General features: G+C 27.4%; 1 protein-coding gene across 1 annotated transcript in view; it reads left to right on the top strand.

The window, feature by feature from the left end:
* Positions 1 to 22,473, top strand: part of ed (echinoid) — a 253,649-nt gene that overhangs the window by 225,455 nt on the left and 5,721 nt on the right. Inside the window, exon 8 of the mRNA XM_065502357.1 lies at positions 5,864 to 6,229. Within this exon, the coding sequence (XP_065358429.1) occupies positions 5,864 to 6,229 (366 nt within the window). The remainder of the gene's footprint in view (positions 1 to 5,863; positions 6,230 to 22,473) is intronic.

A 22,473-nucleotide genomic window follows, 5' to 3' on the forward strand; every position in this document is an offset into this window, starting at 1 on the left:
AGTGTTTGTGTATCTTGTGCATTTTCCAAAATGCTGTTTTAGTTGTTGCTCTTGTTACTGCTGATGCTGGTGGTGATGTTACAGTGAGGTGTTGCTGTTGAATGTTGTTTGTGTTCCTGTCAATGTTGCTGGTGGGACCATCATCATATTGTTAAGTCATATTGTTTGTTTCAGCTGATTATAATGGTTTTTAACGAAGTTTATTTTTCTCTTTGTTTGTATGTAAAAAAGAAAAAACCTTTAGGTTTTTTGGGTAAAAGTTTTAAAAATATTTAATAAGACATCTAATTTCTTTTATGATATTCTTGGCAATATGCTAAAAAAACAAACTACTTATTTATATATTTGCATGTGCGTCAAGCGATAGTTTATATTGAAAACAAATATTAAATATCACAAAGTTTTAAACGCATTAAGTGATTCAAAAATATATTTTGATAACAAGAGATTTAAAAAGTACGATTTTTGAACTTATTTTCGCATATTTAATTTAATTTAAGTTGTGTGTGTTTTCCTTTTTGTTATACGATTTACAGCAATTGTTTTAAATTTTGTAGATATTGTAATGCAATTACAATTGCAAGAAAACTGTTATTGTTAAAGATTTTGCTTCATTTATATTTTTCGTTAACGCTTTATTGTTGTACGAGCAAAATATCCACTTAACACTTTTTGCCGCATGCAACATAACGGACACAACAACAACGCCACAGAAACTATAGCAACAATTATATGTAGCAGTAGCAGCAACAAAACACGACACAAAACAACAAAAAACTCTATAATCGCCCGTCTTTTCTATGTATGACTGTTTTCCGTTTGTTATCTAGCTTCCGTTTACAATATGGCGGCGTTTTAACAGTCTTTTTTTCTCTCTGAGTTGTTCTTCACGTTCTTGGTATTTTCATTGTAAATTCGGTATCTGTTTGTTGAATTTGTTTTTTATTTTATTTTGTTGTTATATGTATTTATTTGGTTGCAAGGACATTTTTTTTGTTGTCATTCATTCGTTTTGTTACTTCTTGTTAAATCGCTGAATTAAATGTTGTTTTCTTTTTTTTTGTTTTTTGTTGGTAGATTTGATTTGTTTGAGAAATCTAGACGACAGTCTATACAAACTGCTCGTAGTAGCTGCTTGATTTAGTAGTAGCTGTTGTAGAAATGGTGCTGCTAGTAGTTGTTGTCGCAACAAAATTTGTCAATTCATTATTGTCTTGTTTTTTTTTCGACTAGTTTGTATGTATTTCGTTAGTTTTTATTCTATTTTGTTGCTGAAGGCGTTGTTTACCATTTGCTGTTTAATGTTTTCCATTTTTTGCCAATTTTTTCTTGCATTTGTTGAATGCAATAAAGTTTTTGTTGTTAGTTTTTCTTTGTTTTGTTTTTAGTTACAAGAAATTGTTCTTTATTTTTTTTTTGTCGCGTTTTTTTTTCATTTAGCTTTTTGATTGTGGTCAAAATTAATTTATGGCCAAATGGCATTGGACAATTAGGGTTATAAATTCATTTTACTATACATATTTGATATTTTTTTCCTTTAGTTTTCATTTTTAACTTTTAGAAATTGAAAAATTGTCTTAAATTTTTTGAAGTTCTTGTACACAACTGAATGAAAAACTGAAGTAAGTGTATTAAAATTGTATACACAAAGAATATTGAAAACAATTTTAATAATATTCATTGTTTGAATAAAAACAATTAAAAAGTTGTCCATGTCTCCCTAACCATGGATTTAAAAGAAATATATTTTCTTTCAGAAATATTGTAAATATTGTAAAATTAGTTGATTAACTTCACTTAAGCTACGTGTACATGGTTATCAGATCTTACAAAGTTGTCAGAAAAATGCTCAGAAAATGGGTAACACAACCATGTGAACTTATGTTAAAGCATATGGCTGTTAACCATTTATTCAACATCTTTCTGACAACGTTGTAAGATCTTACAACCGTATATCAGATACCTTAATTTTAATAACAAAATTGTTTGGTAGTATGTCTTTAACTAAGGCATCCAATTATTAAAACATAACAAATTAAATTCCCTTTTTGAGCACTTTAAATTTAGCTTAACAAACATCTAATATTTCACTAAGTATTGTGTTAAATGTAATAAAGCGATTACAACTCACTTACTTGTGTGTAGAGAATTTCATTCATTATTATTTTCGTTTTTTTTTTTTACGCAATCCATAAGATACAATCTTAATAACAATAATGTTGATTTCAGGTTTATTTATTTTATAAATTTTTTTATAAACACAAAAAACTCATACATAAAATCATTTTATTACATGCACAGTTTGTCGCGATTTTTATGATGTTTTTTTTTTATTTATAGAAGCATTAAACCTGCAACGTAAATTCGACACACGAACACATACACACACTGAAATAAATTCATACCTTTTTATTTTTGAGGCAAGAATAAAATACTAAAAAGCAAATTAGAGTGCCAATATCGGCTGTGCCGAATCATATATATACCCTTCATCTATGTCTTATATATTGAAAAATATATTTGGGTCCATCAGATATCTGAGGCCTTTGATATGTTGATTTCAACTAAAACCGATTGTGATATTTATTCAATTTGTACAGAATATAAAATTCAACATTGAAATTATTAAAATATGTGGTGGTTGTGATTTAACAGTCACTAGCATGTGTATAAGCATACTTATACTATTAAGTCGAGCATTTTCTTAATATAGTGTGTATAATAGCTTGATTAGTCAACAAATTTACATCGAACCAAACCAAACACAAAATAATAAATAATCAACTTTTAAAGTTTTTATTATACATACTTTCATATGTACTTATATATTACTACTCACTGTGCTTACTTGTTCAATAATAGGGTGTAACAAATAAATTTATATGTCAACACGCCATATAAAGTTCAACTAATACTCTAATAAATGTATGTATTACATGTATTTAGGTACCTATATGTAATAAATAACTATCCAGCAGTTTTAAAGGTAACAATTTGCCAACTTTTTCCAAGTTATATCGCTACTTAGGCAGGAGATACTAATTTTATTAGATCTTATTGAGATCGTTATTACTAGTAACTTTTTCAATCCAAACACCACAGTGATGTTAACACTTGATGGAACAATGCATCAGCGCCATTATGTGACTTGCTGGGAATACACAATTGGCAACTCTTCGTACAATTACTGCATAGATCAATAATCAAGTACCATGCTAAAGAGCTCGAGCTAAACTAAACACCACCACTCCAATACATTGCCAATTTAAATCGCTATTAATTAATGGCTCTGTTGAGTCGGCAACAGTACCTAGAAAGATAAGGAACCACACCAATGAAACAGACAGAAAAAGTCCCAACAGCACCAGATAATCCTCTGGTCTGCTGCGAGTTTAAAATAAACACTTTCCCATTTTTCGTACACCATTCGCTATTAAATTCATTAGATAATCGTGATGCAGCATCGGCTAGTTACACGGCCTGCAAGGTACCACAACACATTCTCACATGCATCCATTCAAATAAAGGCATTTCGATTAGTAAACATTCACACAACTTGTTATAAACACCTCTTCCAGTTATGATTTAATTTTTTTTACTTGTATGTATGTACTTCAAAATTTTTTCATAATAAATTATGAAAACATGTTTTACAATGAAGAAACAAAAAACTCTTGTTAAGAAAATAAAATTGTATTTAAGAAAAACAAAAAAAATCGCAAGAAAAATAACAAAAATATGTATGTGTAGCTTTTTATACCTGTTTAGCATAATAAACAGTTATGAAACATTTTTTATTTTCTTTCTGTAAAAGCGTAAAAATATTTGTATGAGAGTATTTTTCGTTTTTTTTTACATTCTTCCACTTAACTTTTTGCCAGAATTATGACACAGAACTTTAAAGAAATTAAATCTTGTCATCGAGATGTGAACTGTACAGAATTTGCAATTGACAAAATGTTAAAGTGTCTATAATTCAGATCAAAATTTATATGTATTGTATATTGAAGAAAAGTTTGTGCGAAAAAATAACTAAACATTTTATTGTTTTCAAAGTTTATTTTTATAATAGGCTTTATTTGAAATGTTTTTACTGTGAACAAAAATCGTAAATTTTCTGAAATTCACTTGACACATGATTGATGGTTTCAAAGAACTGGTGTAAATGTTTATGTACAATTTCACATGTAAGATTTTTTTTGTTAAAAATATGTGTGCAAAAATGCTTTTTAATTAAATTACAATGCCAACAGCGAAATGCAAAAACTCATTTACTTACATACTTACAATTGTAGTATTAAAATTAAAGGCAAAAATTGCACACATTTCCATACAAACATGGATGTTTGTGTGCACAGTAGTATCAGTAGTTGTTGGCGTAGTACAGGGTTGTAACAGTAGTGTGATGACTGAAGTGGAGTGGTGGCATTTACAAAGTATCAACCAGCAGCCATTTCTATGGGATCGAGGCAAGTGACAAACATTGCGAGGCTAAGTTTGAAAATGTATGTATTTGTGTATGCGTGTAGTATTCATAGTAAAGTACATAAACAAAACCTTATGACATTTTATATATTTTTTATGTTTTTATTATATGTAAATGTAAAATTATAAAAAAACAAAAGACGAAACCGCAATATAACATTGTTTATATTTTTCTTTAATTTTTTATATTTGTTAAGGCAAATAATAAAATGATTACCGGCGAAATGTGTAAAACAACACAATATAATTTAAAAAAAAAACACGAAAACAAACAACCGGAAAAATATTAAATACATTTATTACTAAAATAAAAGTTTTAGTAGTGAAAAATATAACAAAATCTATTTAACTAATTGAAAACAGCGTTTTTGTATGTGTGTAGTAAAGTTGTTTGTGAAATGTAGCCTACTTTTAGGAGTTCTAAAAAATCCGTTTATTGAAAAGAAGGGGAAATGTTAGAAGTTACTTTTGTATATTAAAAATTTAATGCAAATTTATTCTCTCTCCATTTATGTTTGTTTTTTACTACAATACTTCAATAAATTTCAATTAATTAATAAAATGATTGTAGAAATGTCATTAAAACAAATTAATACGACAATTTAATATCAATTATTTATGAAATAAACACACAACTATTGTGTCACTCTACAAACAAAATTTTACAACATACCAAGTATTTGTAAAAGACAAGAATAGGTAAAATAAAAGCCCTTTATAAATCTAATTACATATTCCTCGAAGTAGAGTGACAATAACAAGATGTCTACATCCTCACAGATTTTATATTCAGTTTTATTAGTTTTTCTATTTTCTTTTGGATTCTACAAATTATATTTTATTCTTCATATTGGCACGTTTTTACTTTATGACTGTTTTCTATTTTTTGTTTCAAATTATAACTTAAGGAAAATCTATAAATGTAAGGAAGTACATTTATTCTTGTTAAACTCTCTTATTAATTCAAAAGCATCTGTTATAATTGTTGAAAACTTTCATTTGCTTTGGCAAAGAAGAAAACTTTTCACTTCTCATTTTAATTATTTCAAACTAAAAAAATTATCTAAAAAACAACAGCTTTATAGGAAAATTATCTATGTAATTGTAGTAATGAAACTGCAGAAAAGCAAAAACAACAATAAATTTAAATCAGTGAACATATTATTAATGTTTGAATAAATAAATAAATTAAAGTAATACTTTTAAAGGAAACTACATAAATAATAAAAACAATATTTTTGAAACTATTTCAACTTAATTTCTAAAAAAAAATAAAGTTTGATAATAAAAAGAACAACAATTTAAAAAATTCATACAGAAAATATCCAAAATTAATTAATTAATTAATTATGTTTTTGTTGTATTTCATTTTGTGCAGGGGTAAATATGGGTTACATTGAAAACAACTATTCGAACTCCAACAATGGTGGCAGTGTCAATTCACAGGACTCTTTGTGGCAGGTGAAAATGTCAGGCGCCGCAGGTAATCAACAGAATATGATGCCAGTGTCTCACAACAATTATGTTGAGCAGCAGCCCACCTACGGCTATGATCCATTGACACACGGAGGTTATGGTGGCGTAGACGACTATGCACCCTATCCACAGCTGACAGCAACACCCAGCCAACACGGTGATGAATATCATAATTTACGTAATAGCCAAAATCCATCTAGACAAGATTACTGCAGTGATCCCTATGCATCAGTGCAAAAGCCCAAAAAACGTGTTGACCAACATTTAGGTAAGTTTCTAAATAAATTCTATAACTAATAATGGATAACTTTTTATATTTATTTATTTATTTATTTATTCATTTATTTATAAGTACGTATATAAATAGTAGTAGTATCAATCTATATATAAGATATACATTTCAATTCATTTTATATTTTTGGTAACCAAGGGCAATCTTTTGTATTTGTTATTGTTGCTATTGCTGTTGAGACTGATGCAGATAATTCTTTATATTACATGTTTCTTCTTTGGTAATATTTTTCTTGCTTTTGTATTAAAGAGGCCAAGACAACTTTATTAACAGGGTATTTTAGAAGAATTTTACAAAGTCAGCATTAGATAAATTAAATTGACATTTAATAAGGACAATGACGATGATGATGATGGTGCCGTTACTGTTGCTTTTGCTGCCACTTACTTACAACAACTAACTGCTGGTAAATAGCTGTTAATAAATGTACGTTTGTATGTGTGAATGTTTGAGAGTATGTGTTTTAATACGTTCCAACTCAAGTGCCTTTAAATAAATCACCTAAGGCCCTTAATAACAAGCATAAGGAGAAGAAAAGTAATAATGCCTATTAACAAAATTCTTAACTTGGCCAAAACGACATACATACAAACGTTACATACAGCCTTTAGCCTTTCAACAGATGTGGTAGTGATAATGGCTGTAGCATGTAGCTTCGTGCTGTAGTCTGCTGTAGTACGAGCATGTGGTGTAACCATTCATAAAGTAGTAGATCAAAAATAATTTGACTTTTAGTATTTTGCGTATGTATGAGCATAAGATTAAATAAGTATGAATGTATGTATACTTATGTATATGCATGTCTGTGTTTCTCAGTATTGTATGAGCAAAATGGATAATAATGTGGTTGTTGTCTATGTAACCAGCAACAACAAGAGCAACATCATGAGCAACAGCAATGGCGACAGTAATAGCAACCGACTACAATTTGTGTTTATCCTGATTATCCTTGTATTACAATTGCTGATTGTCCTTGTGGCTTAGACTTGTACAAGCCAATGATACATTTCAAATGTATTCTCCTCACACTTACACCGACAACACACAAAAACATTAACACATTCAACTTCTCTCATATTTTCTCCCTTTCATACTTAAACACCATTCGATTTATCTCTTTTTTTTTATTATTCTACATGTAGTTGTGTGCGTGCGTGTGTATGTATATGAGTTTAGAAAGATATACTATGTTTTTATGGTTTTTATAACTCTTTGTAAAAATAATCAGCAAATTATTTTTATTCTAAGAAAGAAAATTTCGAAATTTAGACCAAATTTATTCATACATCAGGGTGGCCCTTCCTTTGCACTTTTTGGAGAACAGTTTTGGACCTTGGGAGCTTTGAAAAAGAGCAAAATAAGTCCACCATAGTATATACATATGTATGTATATACTTGCATACAAGTGTTGATTTATTTTGCACTTATGCGATTTCGTTACTAAATATTGCCACGAAACTTCAAATAAAGTATGCAACAGCCGATTGATTGTACTAAAATGTTCAGCATTTGATTTTTATATGACGGAGAACAATTTTAGACATTGGAACCACCGAAAATATGTCTGCTTAAATATAAAGCTGACCAAACAAATATTTCAATAACTTGGAACATATATTAGAGAAATCACACAATTCAATTAAATGTTTAAAGAAATATTAAACATTTAAATGCGTATGAAAACTTAATGCAGAATTTTCAAAAATAATAGTAGCAACATAATTGTTCAATTCACAACTGACGTTGTACAGTCGTATGAGTTGTAAGTCGTCTGAATGTACAATAGTTGTACAAATGTTGTTGATAATTTCTATATAAATGTTTTGTACAACACCTTCAACATTTTTACATATGTTTTTCGAATGTTGTATGAAAATTTAAGTGTTGCCAAAAGTTCATATTTAAACATAAACAAAAAAATTTAAATATTTTAGTGCAAAATAACAGGCAAACGCTAACACTGAAATCAGTAAATTTAGTTAATTTATGAAAAACGATAATTTGTTTTAAATATTTGTCAATTGTTTGCATTTTTTACACAATGCACACATTAGTTCGCTTTCATTATTAATTTTACATATTGATAGATTTTGGAATGTTTTTTTTATCATCTTCGTTTGGAATTGTCAAGGCTTGGCAGGGTAAGCTTACGACTTGGCGAAATTTGTGTTCACAACCACAATAGTTGAAACATACAACGTACAACATACAACTAGGTTGTGAATTGGGCAAATAATTACTTAGGGAAATTTGTGGCAATTTGTTTAAACTTAACATGTGAATATGTATCACTTAAAAATAAGTTTGTTTAGGTCTAAATGTGTCACGTTAAACTAACTGATCCATTTCATAAAAACTAGAAATGGTCCCTACCCACAACGAATCACTCACAATACCAGTTCTGTGTTGAGTCCCTTCCCCTAAGGATATTTCATTAGCTTACTTTTAAGCAAACTACATATCTATTTTGAAAAACATTTCAAGTTATAATTAAAGCTAAAAACTAAAAAGCTAAGCAAAAATCCTTTTTAATTCCCATTTTCGTTTTGGTTACTTTAGCTTTAATTAATCATTTTTAGTCGTTATTTTTTTTATTTTTTTGTCTTCTAAATTAACTTTTCAATATTTATGAATAGATTTCCTTTCGATTGTAGATTAGTTTCAGTTTGTTTGGCTGCTGTGTTTGTTTGTATGTAATGTTAATATTCATATCCAAACATAGGGTTTAACTATTTGTCATAAAATGTCAAAAAGTTTATTTTAATCAATCACTTATTATGACATAGACAGACGGAGAGTTAGTTTGATAGAGAGAAAGAGGAGGTCGACTTCTGTGAGTATGTAGTTTCTAAAGTTATAATGCTTAAAACGGAATTTGATATATGATAAATTGATGAAAATAATCTAAGATTGCTGTGGTCAAAGGATTCATATAAAAGCTAATTTCTAAAATAATTTCTCTTTCACAAGGTATTAGATTACATATTAAGCTTTAGCTATGGAACAATTTTACCAAATATTAAGAAGAGAAAATATAAAATGTTTAGTTTCTGTCAAAGTTTATGCTAAGAAATTTTGTGTGTTTGTGATTAATTGTTACAAAATTAAATTTAATTTCATGTCATGTCTATTTAGGGATTTGCTCCATTAATTTCCATACTGGAAATTAAAACATAATTTTATTATAAATTCCTTTAATTTAAAATCAGTTTCCATTGGCTGATTTTTTAGTTTGGCATATACCATTTGAATTATTCTGTTAAATTCTGTTCGCTATAAATATTAAATTCCAGTCTGCTGGCCAGTTAAGTTCAACCAAAAAATTTACCTTTAAAATATGGTAGTAATAAATTTTACAATATTTTTTACCAATGTGAGCATGCAAATAAATTTTAAATAATTAATCAAATATTGAATTAATTAAAGTTGCACAAACCAAACGTTTTCCAGCTTCAACACTCTCACCTCACACAGTCGAGTTCATGACTAGAAAACAAGTAAATTTGAATAAATTTTTGTTTTATTTTGTTTTTTTTTTGGAACCAGCATCCATTCATATATATATTTAAGCCACATATGCAAACAAGGCATAAATTATGCTTAGAGAAAATAACAATAATAAAAAAATGCTTGAAAAACTCAGCAGTTCTAGAAGACTGTCCCGAACTTGTGATTTTACGTATCATTTAGGTGACAACTACCTATATTACAATGAGACTGAGTTATAGCTGGTCCAAAGTAGTCAACGCATTGGATTCACATAGCGGTTACATAGAGTCAGATTTCTTACTAGTTTCGTAACTGGTTTATTTACCAACTACATAACATATTATTTTAACATATACAGGTGCAAATTTATCTCAAATATTCAGATAAAAAGACATCTCATAGACTGTCCAATATCTGAATGCTTGTAAACAAACCTTTCTCCGACAGCATTCGAATAGCTTATTTCTTCTGGTAGGTAAAATGACTACTATCTTGGTTACTTAGAGACACTAAAGTGACAATTGACTTCACGCTAGGATACATGAGATGTCAGTATAGTTATCAAAATGAAAATAAACTGTATGAGAATTAGATATATCAACAAAATTTATATAAAACCAGTTTGTTCAAATTACTCATAAAAACGACAGCAATAAGTGGTCATCAGACATTAGTGAAAATTACTGTGTTTAAGGGATCCATCGAGTACTTGCTTAACTGCTGGGAAGTAAAAGAAAACTTACAAATCTCTACCATGAACACATATTCATTCGCGTTTGTGTAACTGTAAGCGTTTTTATGAGTGTTTGTGTGTGTTATAACATAATCCCCATTTAACACTTTTTAGCATATTTTACTTAGTTCTTCAATGGAAATATTCTTACAGCTGTAAAAATTGCCAAGAATTTCTAATGTTATTTTATATACTGCTTCATCTGCTCCTTGTGATGTGTGTAGGTGTTTTTTTATTTAAGTGACAGTCGAAAAAATATACTTTAGCATGGTCAAGTGCCACTGTAGTGCAAAATATTTCAAAATTTATAAATATATACAAAATATGAAAATAGGAAAAAAATTAAATAATACACAATTTAAAAAACACAGCAAAAAAGCAGTCATTAATTAATAAGTTAATTGAATTAATGCACAATGTAAAGGATAAAGTTAGAATCATTTTATTTGACTTCAATCTGAAAATAATATTTCTTCCTTGAATCGAAGTATGTTTCAGCAATTTTGTCTCACTGTACTCCAGTGAAAGGGTGAAAGGAACAAGCAAACTCAATGGCAAATCAATTCAATAAATTTTTTAAATATACATATGTATGCCGTTTTCTAAGTTGTTCTTTTAACGTTTTATTCTTTCTTTTTCATCTCTCAATTGAAATAGACCTTTTAATAGAGGAACCAGGCAACACATTGAAATGTCAATATTGGGGGTGCTGATAGAGAAAATACATACATATATGTAAATATAATGGAATGCAACAGCTCTATTGGGTATTAAGTAGCTACTAGTCCTCCATATATTTAAGATTTTTTCTATATTTTTTTTTTAGAAAAACACACTCGTTTTTTAAAAACACAGACATGTACGTGCTACTTATGCCTTTTTTCAATATTGTGTAAAATAAGTTGTATATGTATGCATATGAATGTAGGTACGTTTTCTTAGAAAACTGAACACAAAATAAATAAAACGAAAAAAGTCCTGGAATCCATAAAGTAGAAAATCTGTTGTAATAGTATTATAAACACATTCTATCAGATATGTATAAGTATACACCCAGTCAGCATTTGGATGATTGTTTTGTGACAATTCACCAAACTCGGTCTTTTTCGACTAAACTTGATATATGCTAGTACAAAAAGACTCTTAAAAAAGAGTCGTGGCTAGGATTCCATTTTCTTCCGACAAAACAATGGATGTTTTAATCGTGCAGAAGAGTACAAAAATACTGGAATATATCCAAAAATGTCTTCAAATGCTGCCTGGGATATACTAGATTGTAAATATGCATGTGAGCATTAGAGTAGTACTTATAAATTTACTTAGTATAAAACTGTTATACAAAAAGCTTTATACGAAAAAGTTAAAGTTACATTGGTCTTATTATTTAGCATACTTTTAGGCTTTACTATTGCAAATTTAAAGTTTTGATTAAATGCAACACAAACATACATACATTTATTTAAGACGATACTATTTGCTAGTAAAAGGTTACGCTTTAAAAAGATTTAAAATATTTTTGTGTAAGTAATTTTTATCTAAAAGAAATACATTTTATAATCTTAAAAACTCATCTGGTAGAACAATAGTTGGATTATATAAAAACAAAAAGGTACTTTTTTGCATTTTTTAAAAAAAAATTTTTTTTGTATTTTTATAATATGTATTTGTGTTGGTCTTTTAAAAACAATCAAGTTAGCAAAATTTTTTTAATTTTTTTACTAAGTAAATTTGTTCTGAAAAAATTTGTGCTTAACAGTATAAAACGAAAAAAATTATTTAAATTCAATGTGTAATTTATGTATATATTAGATCAGGATTAAAAACATTCATTTAAATATTATCGTTTAAAAAAAAGCACTTTTTTCATTATTTTTTAACAAAAGGTTCTTTTTCCGATATTAAAATGATTTTATATCAAACATCCTCAACATTTAATGTGGTGACTTATAGCAGTTAGTTGTATCTATTGATAAGTAAGAAACTTGTCACCATTTCCAGGTTCATGCCGTTTTTTAAAATAATAATAAAACTCAATTTCCCAAAAATTTTAAATGTTCGAAAAAGTACCTTTTGTTCTGCGGCTCCTAATATGTATTGGCAAAAAGGAGGAAATTATTGGAGAAGAAATAGTATTTTAAACCACTTATTCATAATCAATTTTTAATTTTATAAAGGTTTATAAAACAGAATTTCCATACAAAATTTGTTTTATAAACCTGTAATAAATTTACAAATTGATTATGAATAAGGCCTTAAATATATTATTATTTTTTTACTTAATAAGACATGTCAATAATAAAATATACAAAAATACACCAACATTTTTAATACTCTTTAAATTTTTGTGATTTAAATACTATTCTAATTTTATTTCGTATAAAGTGGTAGAACTGAATCCTGGGGTTCTGTGCTCAAAAATTCGAAATGAATATAAATTTGATTTCTTAACTGTTCATTCAAAACATTTAGTTAGAATTAACGAATTGGCTTAATTATTAAATTATCAAATATATGGAAGTCATTTGGCTTCAGAATTCTTTATAAAATTATTTTTTTTAACAAAAATCCATTACAATTAGTTAAATTATGGAATCACTTTATTTCTTCAAATCATATAATATACGAACTAAATCAAACTAAACTGAATTGGAACAAAAATATAGTTTTTCTGATTAAGTGTTTTTGAAAAACTTAACAATTGAAGATCTCAGCAGATTTGTTTAAAATTCGAAAAATGTAGATTAATATTTAGTTAACAATAAAAATTACTTACACCATCTGTAGTCCAAACAAAATACTGAAAATAAACTGATTACGATTATAGAAATTGCGAATTAGGAATAATTTATTTCAAGGTTTTTAGCTGAATATCTAACAGATCGAATAGGTGATATATTTTAAAATTCGTTGCCTTAAATGCAATAATTCAAAATTAATCTAAAATAACTTTTAGACATTTTTGTTATTCTTTTAATATAATTTGTTGCTGTTTTTAAGCTAAAAATTTTGGGTGAAAGTTAGCAAGTAATCCATCTTTAAAAACCAAAAAAAAATAATTATATTATTTTAGATATCATAAACATTTTAACAATACAATACTTGCATTGTAATTAAACTTACTTTTTAACTTGTCTAGATTTAATCTCTTTTTCTGCAACAAAGTGTGCTTTAATAAACCAAAGACAAAAGAATTAAAAAAAAAATAAATATTTCAAAAGCTGTAACCCATATTCTTTCATAAAAGTATTTCTTTTAAGAATTAAAGTCAAGTTTTATTTTTGTATAAATATTTTCATTTATTTATTTAGTTTTGTTATTTCTCGTTGGGTTTTTGTGTAAAACATAAAAATGAGAAACAGAAAAAAAAACAAAAACAAATAAAAATGCATAAATCTTTTTTTAAGTGGATATTTTTAACATGGAGAACAAAATCCTTTTAGTCCATGAATTTTGTCTGTATTTGTACCCTTTTCAAACCAAAATAACACAACTCAGACAACTGTAGCAACGACAACAACAACTAATACAACAATGAAATACAGTTTTTCTCAAGTATTTTAGTGTGTGAGTGTGGTTTTATATCTATATTTGAGTGTATGAGAATTTGTAGATTTTAACTCATACATACAACAAACACAGTACTTTTGCAAGTAAAATGCTGGCTGCTCTTTTGTATTGTTAACACAGCGTATTTTACAAAATAACTTGCATATTTTAACTCTTTTAACTTGTATAACTCTAACACACAAACAAATAACTTGATATTCACATCCACATACATATGTACATCCTTTTACACATCCATACATAGATATCTTTGTTTTGGAGATTCTTTTTGGTAGTTTCTTTGTTTGGTAGTTTTTGTAGACTTGTTTTTAATTCAACATTTAAACAAATATTTGTAGTTTTAATACCAACAACACATATTTACTCCATTTTGTATTTTATTCATAAACAAGATGTAGAAAATATGCAAACACATCCATGCACAATCACTCGCAAATACTTATGTATTCTGTTCTGTATATGAATGTTTATGTTTGCAGGAGTGTTTATAATGTTAAAATAATTTGTATGTAGTGTTTAGTTATGAATTTGAAATACTTACTTAAAATAAAGACATTAATAAAGTACTACAATGTTTGATATCCCTGCCAGCAATTGGGAGTGATATTTTCGATACATGTTGTTACGAAATTGCAGTTGAATTTAAATATTTAACGGCTGGTTAAAGTTGTATAATGCCTCTCAAACAGCAGTGATTCTCAAATTTTATACATATCTGTGAGTATTATAAACATTGCTGTGAAACATTGAACAACATTGAATAAAAGCTTTTGTTTGTAAGTGTGGCAACACTTAATGATTAACATTGAAAGCTCTAGAATTCGAATATTCTAGTTTGAAGATCATTGTAGAAATATAGCTTTCTAGATGGCAATGCAGATCAACTAGTCTTGTCGCAATGTATCAAATTGATATCAATAAAGAAGAATTCGCGTTTGAAAACAATCTCTTTACTTTTTATAAAAACAATTATATAAAACAATATTAATTTCAAAATATTTAATCAAAATAAAATTTCAGTAAAAATATATTTTTATCAAAAAATAGCTATAACAAAATTTACAAATAAAAAATGAATTAATTAGTGTTAAATTTTAATTATATTTACAATTGAATTGTATTCTTTTTTAAAGGTTTTTATTACATAGAATTTTTTATATTCTCATTTTTAATTAAACTCATATTAAATTTAGTTATTAAATAATTTTATTTATATTTAATGCCTAGTGTTTGAATAACTGAAATGCAATAGAATATTACCATTTTAACTCTTTCAGCCACGGCTTTTTGTGTATATGTTTAAAATCAAAACAATTGCATTTTTACTATAATCAAGGTTAGTTTATTATAAAAAGTACGAAAAAATAATTCAAAACATGAAAAAATCACCCCATTCTAAGGTTTTTTGTGGAGTGAAGTGGTTAGTTTACTAACCACCGTGGGGGTTTGCATTAAAAATAACTATGATAAAAAATTTTGTTTCTAAATTTTCTGACCAAACAACGGAAATATCAAAGTAACACTGAATTCGATGAACAATAAACACTCTGTGCTTTTTTTTATTGAATGTGTGAAAGTCTCTTAAAAAAACTGATTTTTACAATATTTTCAAATGAATATACATATTTATCTAACCAGAGCACCATGACGGCAATGTTTTGCAAAAAAACATAAACGATGACTTTAAAAAATATAATTGTTTAGCAAAATGGCAATAGATGCAAATAAACTATGTTTTAAAGACTATAGAAAATGTGGTTAGTAAACTAACCACCCAACCGCAAAGAGTTAATGCAAAAATCTGAATTGGAAACATGATCTTCTCCCTAGACACTTTTTAGACAACAATGCGATGCTTACTATATATAATAATTTGACACTTAGCTGAGTTGAAATATTATAATATTGTATGTCAATAAGAAAGACACATAATATTCGATGAGTTTCAACTACAAGATGATACATTTGGGAGACTTTTTCGATGGAAATTGTTGCCAGGGATTGTACGAGTAGAGAAAACTTTGTTGACAATGCATATAAACACACTTACATGCATCCGTATACATATATACATAAGTTGTGTGTGTGTAGATAAATACATAGACTGGTCAACAAGCTGCACAGCAAATTGTTTATGTTACAAATATTTACATGCAAACAAAAATTTAATTTCCGGCTTAGCAGAAATCTTTTTGTACACAAAACCGGATGTGTCTGCCATTTTATATAGCACCTACATAATCCTTTATAAATTAATTGAATTTAATTAAATGCCAAGGATTTATTTACAATATTTTTTGGAGAGTTTCCTCGTAATTATAAACATGTGTTAAGACTTTTTGCGCCAGTAATTTTAAATACATAAATATATTGTAAAAATAATTAATTTTATAAATCACATATTTATTTCCCCATTTTGTATTAATTTAAAGGATTTTTAAGCCGATTTGCTTACATTAAATGGCGGAGTTTTTTTGTTTCATTTATTTTTATCTAAAGCATTTGATGTCCATTTTTTAAGTATTCAAAGTTTTTATGCCATACAAATGAGAAAACTTTTGATTTTTCTGTTTACGGTCTTTAACAAAAAATTGTATGAATTTTAAAGGTTTTTTTATTATGTTTTCAATTTAGACGCCTATTTATATGCCAGGCTTTTTTCATGTGTTACACATTCTATTGCAGCTTGTTTTACCCAACTCTTGTTGGAAAAAAATTGCTATCAATTAAGCCATTTACTTGTTTTCCAACAACAAAACTCTCTCGAAACGTATTTTATGTTGGTATTTAAATTAAGCATTTTTTATGGCATTATATGTAGTCCATTTTAAAATGTAATTTATCGCATTTAGTGCTTTTACTTTTATGAGCCTAAAAGTATGTTTTCAAACTTAATTTATGGTAATTATTATTTTACCTTTTTTTAAGGATATTTGTTAATGTTTTATATCTTTAGTCGTTATTATGTCTAGAAATAAATAGGCATAATTAAAATATGTTTCATATTTGAGAATTGGTAGGAAGCATTACACTATTCTGGCATATAAAACATAATAAATTTTAGAAAATTTTTTGTGACGAGAAATTCTGTTTTTTTTTAGTATTTTTATATTTAACACCAATATTTTTATTTATGGAAAGTTTCTACCAACTTTCAGTCACTGTCTGTCTTGGTGTGATTAAGCTTGGTTTAACTTTGATTATTCATATTAAATTTTGTTTTTTTATTATTTCAAATGTATTTGTTGATCAAATTACATTTCCATTAAAATCATTAACAAATGTTTGAACAATTTATAACAAAGAAAAAAAGCTTTTTAAATGGCAAATTGTTGTATGATTTTTTTCAAGAATTTTTTAGTTTTAAATTAAATTCGCTTTTGTTGCAACATTATTGTATGTGTGTATTTGTATTGTATACTTACAACTGCTTGTACACATACATATGTATGTATGTAAATATGAATGTATGAATATGTGTGTTTTTATAGTAGTAGTGGGTAGTAAATGAAAAATAAATAAATTTTGCACATGCTGCTAATTGAAAACACATGCCATCAGGTTAATAGCACCAAAAACAACAGCAGCAAAAATTACAATAACATCAACATGCATAAATAAACCATCGTTGCAACTTGCAACTGAATGATGTAACAATTTCAATGGTGAATGAATGGCTACAGAAACTCTCTTCCTCAGTCGTGTGTGGAAATATGTAACAAAATGTATGATGATCATGTATAAATGTATATATGTGTCAATTTGCATATATACTTATGTGTGTATGTATGTATATTGTGTTGTTGGTTTTCTTACTAGGCTCTGTTGTGTTTGCAATCAAATGACGGATACGGAAATTGTCAATTTCCATTGTGTATGTGCGTAATGAAATACAATGTGACACACTACAGCAACCAGTTATATTGTGTGTTTTTTTTTAACATAAATGATTTTTTTAATGATTTATTTTTTAAAAAAAAAGTGCACAATGAAAAAGATATTTATTCAAAAATGCAATATATTACATGTAATTTTGTGTATGATGCATGGATATAAATACTTGTATACATTGTTGGTTTGTGGTTTTTTTTTTTGCCGTAAAACAGTGTGTTAATGTTTTGTATTTTTATTTATAACTTTATTGACAACTATCACAATTGAGATTTTCATTATGCTCTTTAAACAGGTGTAAATCAGAGCATTTTTTTCATTTTAAATTTTTGCCCTATATGTTTTATTAATAAAAATAAATTATGCGTAATATAGAGCAGATATTTTAAAGTTGTATTTTATTTTGGTTTTATAAAATGTATATAAAAGTAAAGAAAAAAACCTTTAATTTTAAATTACTATTATTTTTGTATGAACAGATTCATTTGGGGGATTCAAACGGTCAGCTATTAAGTCAGTTTAAACAGATTGTTGTTGTGTTTCAAACAAAAAAGTTCTAAACTAATAAGAATTTTTTAATTATTGCTCAGTTCACAAGGTCTCCTATCATGTCATGTCATATTGTTATTGCCTTACAAGCAAAAAATATCCTAAAATAATATTACTCTATATGCTATGTTTATTGTGTTATTGTAAGCAACCAGCAGAGGCCTGTGCAAATATGTGAAATATTAGCCCATTATGACAATATGACATTATAGGAGATCTGGTGAAAATAACACTTTTTGTTTAAAGCGCAATGACAATTTTTTTAAACTATCACTTTATGACAATCTGACTTAATAGCAGACCGTGTGAATCCCCCAATTGTTTTGCATAAGCAATTTATATAACAAATTAAAATGTAAAATATTTTATAATTTTCTATAGAATTTATTTTATGCCAAAGGAAAAAACTACTGCCTGCAATATAATATTTTATATAAAATATATTTGTACGGACATTTATCGATAATGTTGATAAATCTATTCGATTCCATAACACACACACAAATAAGAGTATAATAATTTACACAAAATGTGTTGAGTAATGACAGTATATCCACCTATAATTGCTTGGGTCAGTTTTCATAAACACAATTCTAAAACATCCTTATTTAGAGACTTGACCATACATTTTCCTACACAGTAATGGATACAGTAAAAGCTTTCGATAAAGGACATTTTAACATTAACTTAATGAACCTAATAGCCCTTGAAAGGGGTTTATATCATAAGAGATTTCACTAGATTTATTTGTATACTCGTTTTTGTTGTAACTATATACACACAGACTCAAAATTGAGTGAACACCAGTGAATTTTTTTGATTTTTTTAAGATTATAGTCCGACTTAAATAATTTTTTTTTAGAACCGAATCTATTATTCAGCCCAATCTACAACAAACCGAAACTTTAATCCATGGATAGATTTTAGGATTTTGATATCTTAAAAAAAATCAAATAATTTGTGGTGTTTACTCAATTTTGAGGCTGTGTGTATACATATGTATGTATGTAGTAGGTGTTTTTGTTTGGATATGTGTTCGTTCTTTAAGTTTGAACTAGAAACTAACATTTATTTGATAAATAGAATATGTATGGCTACCAAAGGGATATTGATGATACTCTTTACAAAGAATGAAGAAAAAAGAACATTTATGCGTCTGTGAATTTAGGATGAGTAAATTATGTACATACATATATAAATACATACAATGTATGCAATATTAGGGTGGTATCTTGTATGCATAATTTCTTTGAAAATTGTCGATGAATTCTAGTGGATTATTGTGACACTTGACACATAGTGCAATTTTGAAAATTTCAGTCAAACAGAATAATGTCAACCTATGACGCATCCTCTCTGAAGTTGAAAAATTCTTTAACAATAATTTATCTATGCAGAATTATCTTAATAAAATGATATCAAGTCAAAAATTGTCTGAAAAATGTCCGAGTTATTAAAAATTCCGCCACCATTACTCTGATATGATTTTATTGATGGCATGACCTCAAGTACTTAGAACGGTTAATTTTCTTTTTTCCTTTTATAAATCCAAAATAAAATATTCTAATGTTTAGCTTCATCATAGGGTTAATTTTGACTAAAATGTTCGTTATAACTAGATGCAAAATTTTATATTTACTCATACATTTTTGCAATATCTAGATAATGCACAGGTGTTAATATTATCCGATGGGACTCAAATATTCAGTGCTGCAGTTATAGACAGAGTATTGTGATTGTTTTGAACATACATATAGCTAACATCAGAACGCAATGAAAATAGGTTTCCAAAAATTAAAATAAGATACAAACTATATTTCGAAAAATGGATAACCCGTTTCGGTGTAATTATATGGGGATTATAATGTATTTAATAACGTAATTTAACAAACCTAAAATTTTTGCAAATATTTCAAATATTTTTGAACTTGCACGACAATTAATGATTCAATATTTTATCGTTTGATCCAGCTCACCAAATACTGAAACCAATACAAACATTTTGTGAAACGGTATGAAGAAAACATCCAAAAATCCACCCTAATACAACAATAATATGTAAATGGACTCTAATCCATGAATATGTATGTATATTTTTAAAAAACATAAAGTAAATGAATGGGGTTCGGTTTCTTTTGTTTTTGTTGTTATTTTTCATAGCAGACATATAGGCAGACACTAAAACTGATGACTAGACGATTGTGGTTTAAAACATTACCAGAATGTGTATGTTATGTGTGTTATGTATGTATAATAGAGTGGTCCACATTGTCCTCTTTTAAACTCTATATTTCAACATAACTAAGATTTCCTGGACAACACAGTGCTTCACACCTTCCAATAATGATGATATCTAATGTTTTGTAGCTGGCATATTCCAATTTACCGATGATCTTGAAATGTGGCGCAGACATTACACTGATATGAAGCACAAACAAATTAAATATGGACCACTCTAATTCATAGTATAAGTGCCTGTATGCTGAAATTGTGTTTATGTAAAATATTCATGAAATGAAAACCATCAATATCAATTTTCTTATATACAAATGTTACACTTATACATACAGGATGAAAATTGAGTATTGGGAAAGTTTAATTTTTAAACTGTGTGTGCAAGTTTGTCTGGACTTTAATTTTTTTTTACATATTGTTGTAATTTACTCTTAAATAACATCATAGTGCAGAACTAGAGGCGCAACTGAGAGTAAAATTAATTACACTCTCCCAAATTTTATAGCTGACACAACAATAAAATATATATGTACATTGATTTACATGTATTTTGTTGTTGCCAGACTTAGGTTTTTGACAACAGACTTAGGTTTTTTGTCTCTCAGTAACGCTTCCATATGTATTTTATTCTATGGTATACCTTTTATATTATTTATAATCGAAATTGTGTAGTTATCATGCAAAACATGTCATAAACATGAACTTTAAAAGTAGCTTCTCTTCCGAATTGTAAATTTTAAAGTGAATATACAATGTGCAGCAATTTCACATAAATATCTTACAAAAACAAAATAATATAAATATTGGCGATTTATTTATAGAATTGTGATCTACAGAATTATAGAATTGTGATCTAAATATTTTGTTTGCTATTTGAATATTTACTCTTTCAACTCAATGTTATGACTTTGATGCGTGTGTGAGGCTCATTAAAAAATATTATGCTGACAGTTTTAGTCCTATCAAAATAAATTCATATACAACAGACACAACTTAAGAATATATATGTATCTATGTATGAATATCTACATTATAATTAAGTACATATCCTGAAAATGTACATATCGTCACCTTAAATGCAAACGGACGTAACTAGACTTTTATATGTTTTACCGGAGAAGCAAAAAAACGTTTTAAAATCAATAATAATAAAGTATTCTTGGCTATTTTTTGCGCTTGAATTTTTTTCAATAAAGTGAGCATGTAGTACGATAAAAAAGAAACCATAATCAATCAAAAACTCGACTCGAATTTTTGTGTAGTTACTTCCGTTTGCAATTAAGATGACGATATGTATGTTTATGATGTTTGCAAAATCATGTCAACTCGATATAAATGATAGATGTACTTACAATATATCAATTATAAATTAATTTTAATGAAATTAATCTGTCAAGCAAATACTTTCGATTAATAAATTTGAAACACTTACTTAAACTAAAATTAAACTGACTTAAATCCAACAGAAAATCAATGAATATTTTATTTACTTAATATCCAGTAAATAACTAAACTGATTTTAAGTAATTTTCTTTGCTATAAAATTTAAATTAAAGCAGTTGCCTTAAACGTCCATTTCCCAGGGACTCTCTGGGTGTATACTATATATATGCCGTTTGCTTTTTTTTACCCCCGGAAATGAATATAAAACAGGAAAAGCGAATGAAAACATAAAAAAAAGGGAACAATTTTGAAAAAATCCAATACTGAAAAAAAAAATATCCAATCCGACACATGGATGTGTGTTGACGCCTAC

Source organism: Calliphora vicina, chromosome 2 (genome assembly GCF_958450345.1).
Source record: "Calliphora vicina chromosome 2, idCalVici1.1, whole genome shotgun sequence".
NCBI classification, from domain to species: domain Eukaryota; kingdom Metazoa; phylum Arthropoda; class Insecta; order Diptera; family Calliphoridae; genus Calliphora; species Calliphora vicina.